Source organism: Entamoeba dispar, genomic scaffold (assembly GCF_000209125.1).
Source record: "Entamoeba dispar SAW760 scf_1105229462567 genomic scaffold, whole genome shotgun sequence".
NCBI lineage: Eukaryota > Evosea > Mastigamoebida > Endamoebidae > Entamoeba > Entamoeba dispar.
In genome coordinates, this window is record NW_001855257.1 from 1585 (window position 1) to 6515 (window position 4931).

Sequence of the window (4931 nt, forward strand, 5' to 3'; positions counted from 1 at the left end):
GCACCTTCCGTGCGTATGGCGCGTAGCGCCATTGTGACACTAAATATTTGTGACAATAAGTAATATGTGAGAATTAGGGTAAATTAAAAAACTAGGGTATACTAAAAATAGATATATTATAAATATACTATATTTTACTATACTAGTTATGAGGTCATTACTTATTGTCCCAAATATTTAGTGTTGAATTCTCGTAAGAATTCGGGAAACGTCATCCTAACGAGATCTTAGATAGGGTTACACCTACAATATAGTTAAATTATAGTTTAATAATAAACTATACTAATATTTAATGACCCTACCATCTAGATATGGTCATCAGATAGAACAATGTATGGGACACCATCCAATAATACTAAGCATATATTTAATAGTTCAGAAGAGGAGACTGTACTAGACTATCGAACTATTACAATCAGCGATTTTACTCAAATATTGCAAGGAATAGAAGAAGTAGCTAATAGTGCTTTCATGTTGACAGAAGGAGTTAAACTATCGTTCGAGAAAACACCACTCAATATGTTAACTACCGTTTTAAATACACATATTGAAGTTATAGAAGAATTATCAAAGAAGATTAAAGTTTTTAAGAAAAGAAACCAATTATTAATAGAAGAATTAAAAGAGGAGAAGAAAGAAAAAGAACAAAAGGTTAAAGAAGAGACAAAACCTCAGAGGAGGAAAACAGAATTATTATAATTGAATAATTGAATTAATTTATTTATGTTTGTTTTATTTTTAGAAAAATGTTATTTATTTTTTGTTATTGCTTTCTAAAAATAAACAAATTTGTTATTTAAACGCATAGTTAAAAAGCATTCAATTGAAGTGCTCAATGTCTGGTTGATAATAACCAGTACGGATAAGACTGAGAAGATAGACCAGTGGTTTAGAGTCGATTAAATTAGACTCCACGTCCTTAATAAGGAAGTCGAGCCACATGAGTAAGTACTTAGTTGGTCTAAGATTATACTCATGGTCCCAAATACGGAACCAATAGACCAAACCGTAGAGTACTATCTCGGCGGTCTCATCCGTGGCTCGACCAAGTTGCTGTCTAACTTCTCTAGCAATGGCACTAATAAGGACAGAAAGGTTTAACTTAGGTCGACTGTATTCAATTGAATGCTGATAACATTATTCGAAGCGTTTAAATAACAAATTAAATTGTCTGTATGAGGCAGAGGGACTGTCTGTTATACTATAATTATAATAAAAGTATAATAAGATAAAAATAGAAATTGTCTGTTTTGTCTCTTTGTCTGTCAAAATTGTCTGTCTGTCTGTTTGAATGCCTACCACATCTGAGTATTTAAACAGATAAGTAATTGTGAAAAACAACATGGAAGTCGAAGATAAAGTAACGAGTGTTAAAATGGAGAACATTAAAGTTAATGACTTGAATGGTTTCTTCATCGACATGTTCATGCTAAAGGACATGTGTGATGATTTTGTAGAATTATTTAGAAAAGAGGAGAGATATTATTCCAACGAGGAGAAATATAACGAGCTACTAGAAGAAGAAGCTATAATGCTTGATAGTATCCGTAACCTAACAAATGAAATAAAAGAGAGCTATCAAGATGTAGTTGACGCGTTCTATGAAAGAAGATTACATAGGATGGAGTCAAGAATGATGAAGGCTTTCAATGAGATAGAAAAGAAACCAAGAAAGCCAAAAGAAGAAGACAAATAAATTAATTAATTTCTTTTTGATAATATTTTGTTTAATTAAAATTAAATGAATTAAAAAATAAACAATAAATTAGTCGACCAAATCATTGAAAAAGTTAAAGTCCTCCAATAACTCCAATAAACTACCTAGTTTATTAAATCTCTCGTCTTTTCTGCAAGAATCGACGAAACCTGCAATGTAGAAAGAGAGAATATCACTATAATTATAGTGAGTCTCCTCAAATCTCCTCATGAAATACATTATAGAGTAGATCAGGTATTTAGAATCCAAATCCATACTCTCATTATCGAGGAGACCCTTGCAGGTTTCGTCGATATCTTGCACAATATTCGACAAAGGGAGAATCATCAAATGAAACAGAAAGTACCCGACTATAAATAACAAGTAAAACGTGTACTCCACAGATAAACAGACAATTCTAAAATTAAAATACTATAAAAATATTATACTTATAGTAAAACAGACAATTGATATCCTCATACAGTCATTTAACAGCCTCATACAGACAATTTAGAAAATTCCGACTAATATAAATAATATACAGAACATGAAAATTCAACGCACATGTCACAAGAAGGAAAAAGATATTACGAATTCAAAGCCATGCACGGCTTTGTAACCATCAACCTCAGGGCAGAAACTCCAATGCCCTCAAAAGAGACAGTAAGAAAACTATTAGAAACTTGGCGCACAACTAGAAATAAGAAAGCTACCGTAAAATATCTGGCTTTGAGCAAAACAACGCAAGGATCAAAAAAACACATTCACGCCTTCTTCGAATTGGAAGAAACGGCCCACGTGAGAAAGAAGCCATTCGCGCTGTTAAACGGGGAACAGCATTTCTTAAAATTCGAAAAGGTGACAGAAAACAAAAACTACGATGGTAGTTTCAAAGCCATCATAGAATACTTAAAGAACCAGGGTGCAAAACACCCAAACAGTAATGCCGCGTTTGAAGAGATCGGAAAGATGGAAAGAAACCGCGGAAGATTGGGCGATATTGACATCGCCAAAGCACTTAAAATGCCAGACTTAGAAGAAGCCCACGCATTCTTAAAAAATATCAGCTTAAAAGGATACATGAATAATGTATCTAAGTTTGATAGTGTGTGGGCTCAAGAACACAGTAGAGACACTCCCTATAGAATAAAAATCAAACTACAACCATGGAAAGAAGATAATCCAGTGGTTAAAAACAGTAGAATATGGCTCAATTCTGCATTAAGCGGAAGAACAAAGAGAGTCAAGACATTAGTTATAGTCAGTGATACCAAGATGGGGAAGACGGAATTCGTAAATGATTTATTAAAGAATTTAAAAGTAGACGAATTCAGAGGAAGATTTATGATGGATGGCCACAACGAAAGCTTAAAGTATGATATACGTTTATTCGACGATGCTAATTTAAACGATATAATATGGCCAGAATTCAAATCATTGATTAGTACCAGAGGAGAACAGATTACAATTAATGTGAAATATTCACACGCCAGAGTTACATCAATTCCAACAATACTAGTACTTAATCCAGGAAGTTGGAAAGCACTCCAACAAACGGCAAAAGAATACGAAGATTTCGATTGGCTAGAAAAGAACTCAGTAGTACTCTTCACTAAAGAGAAATTATTCAAAGAGCCTCCACCTAAACCACAAGTAGAACAAGATAAAAGTAAATATGATGGTTTAGATCCAAAACTAGTAGAAATGTTACTAGAAAATGAAGTAGAAGAATACATCGAATTAGATGATATGGGAGATGACACAGTAGAAGATATAGATGATGCTCTATATCAATTAGAACAAGAGAGTCTACCTCCTCCTATAGTATTAGATCAGCCATTAGAAGAAGAAACACCATCAAAAAGAGTAGCCACAGATGATCACGAAATGCAGAAGAGATTCTTCGAATTAACGAAGAATGTAATAACAGAAGAAGGAAATAATAAATACATCACCGTACAAAGTGGAAAGAAAATAAGAATAGCCGATGAAGATAGCGAAGATGATCCAGAAGTTCTAGCAAACAATTGGAATACAGGCAATTTTTAATTGACTATTTTTATAATTTGTTTCCTTTTATTCGAAAGAGATGTTATTATAAATAAAACATTCGAAGAAGAAAACAGAATAACGCTTTCGAACTCAAGCATAAAAAAGAGAAGTCTATAATTAAATATTTAAACCCTTAGGTCATCTATAAAACATATCAAATGAATAAAGCATTAGAAGGATATATCAACACAACAAGCAATTGTCCACTCTGGAGAATGAATAAATTAAAAGTAATGGGTACACTCCAAGAAATACTAGAAGCAGCCATCAAAGAAGAAGACGACCTTCTCAGAGATGAATTGAGAGTACCTTATTGGAAACTAGTATATTCTCTGGCAGATAAATTGAGATTCAATGCATTCTCAACAAATGAAAAGTATAGACCGATAACAATAAACGAAGAAAAAAGACAAGAGATGATACGTCAATTGGAAGAAAACAGAAAGAAGAAAGAAAAAAGAATTCAACAGCTCAGAGAAGAAAGAATGGAAAAAGAAAGACTAGAAAAAGAAGGAGTAAAAGCAATGCAAGAAATAGTAGACAAAGTAATGGAAGAAGTTTCCGAAGAGGAACAATCAAGTGAAGATTCAGTACAATTTGTAGAAGAAAGCTCGGCAGAAGAAACAAATAAGAAAGATTTCCCGACTAGGGGGAAAAAATTCCTCTCCTCAGAAGAAAAGAAAGCTAAAGCAACCAAACCTAAGAAAAACTGATTCAGTTTCTTCTTTCTCACTCATTATAAACAGTAATTGTAATTACTATTATTTAATTTTGTTTCGAATTCTTTTTAAAGAAAGAAGAAAAAGTTTATTACATCTTTTTGAATATTAATACGGTAGTATTACAATAGTATTAATTCGTCGTATATTACAAGAAGAATATACAACGCGTCTCATGATTACCATCAATGACATAATGATAACTAATTAATGAACACTATAGAAATACTTTACACAGTATTATCATTATATATACAAATAACCTGATATATAACCTATATCATATTTGTACATATTACTATAGCGAGTTTACTCACTCTCATACCGCGAGAATATTTTATATTCTCAACTTAACACGATAAGTGGAAGAGAAACTCGCAACAGTGAAACAGGTGGAAAAGATTCCACGTATAAACGATACTCCAAATATACTCATCGTTTACATGAATTTTTAATGTACTCAA

General features: G+C 32.4%; 4 protein-coding genes across 4 annotated transcripts, besides 8 other annotated features; all 4 read left to right on the plus strand.

The window, feature by feature from the left end:
- Positions 1-102: 102 nt before the first annotated feature.
- Positions 103-137: a sequence feature (AT_rich).
- A 193-nt stretch (positions 138-330) lies between these two features.
- EDI_030010 (uncharacterized protein) lies at positions 331-699 on the plus strand (the record flags this gene model as incomplete). The annotated part of the gene is made up of 1 exon (XM_001739944.1): positions 331-699. The coding sequence occupies one exon, from the start codon at positions 331-333 to the stop codon at positions 697-699; it is 369 nt and encodes a 122-aa protein (XP_001739996.1).
- Positions 689-762: a sequence feature (AT_rich).
- A 440-nt stretch (positions 763-1202) lies between these two features.
- Positions 1203-1237: a sequence feature (AT_rich).
- Positions 1238-1242: 5 nt separating this feature from the next.
- Positions 1243-1290: a microsatellite.
- A 52-nt stretch (positions 1291-1342) lies between these two features.
- On the plus strand, positions 1343-1696 carry EDI_030020 (uncharacterized protein; the record flags this gene model as incomplete). Its single annotated transcript, XM_001739945.1, has 1 exon — positions 1343-1696. One exon carries the CDS (start codon positions 1343-1345, stop codon positions 1694-1696), a length of 354 nt encoding a protein of 117 aa, XP_001739997.1.
- Positions 1691-1768: a sequence feature (AT_rich).
- Positions 1769-2115: 347 nt separating this feature from the next.
- Positions 2116-2144: a sequence feature (AT_rich).
- Positions 2145-2260: 116 nt separating this feature from the next.
- EDI_030030 (uncharacterized protein) lies at positions 2261-3745 on the plus strand (the record flags this gene model as incomplete). Its single annotated transcript, XM_001739946.1, has 1 exon — positions 2261-3745. One exon carries the CDS (start codon positions 2261-2263, stop codon positions 3743-3745), a length of 1485 nt encoding a protein of 494 aa, XP_001739998.1.
- A 236-nt stretch (positions 3746-3981) lies between these two features.
- On the plus strand, positions 3982-4461 carry EDI_030040 (uncharacterized protein; the record flags this gene model as incomplete). The annotated part of the gene is made up of 1 exon (XM_001739947.1): positions 3982-4461. One exon carries the CDS (start codon positions 3982-3984, stop codon positions 4459-4461), a length of 480 nt encoding a protein of 159 aa, XP_001739999.1.
- Positions 4140-4263: a microsatellite.
- Positions 4224-4306: a microsatellite.
- Positions 4462-4931: the final 470 nt, after the last annotated feature.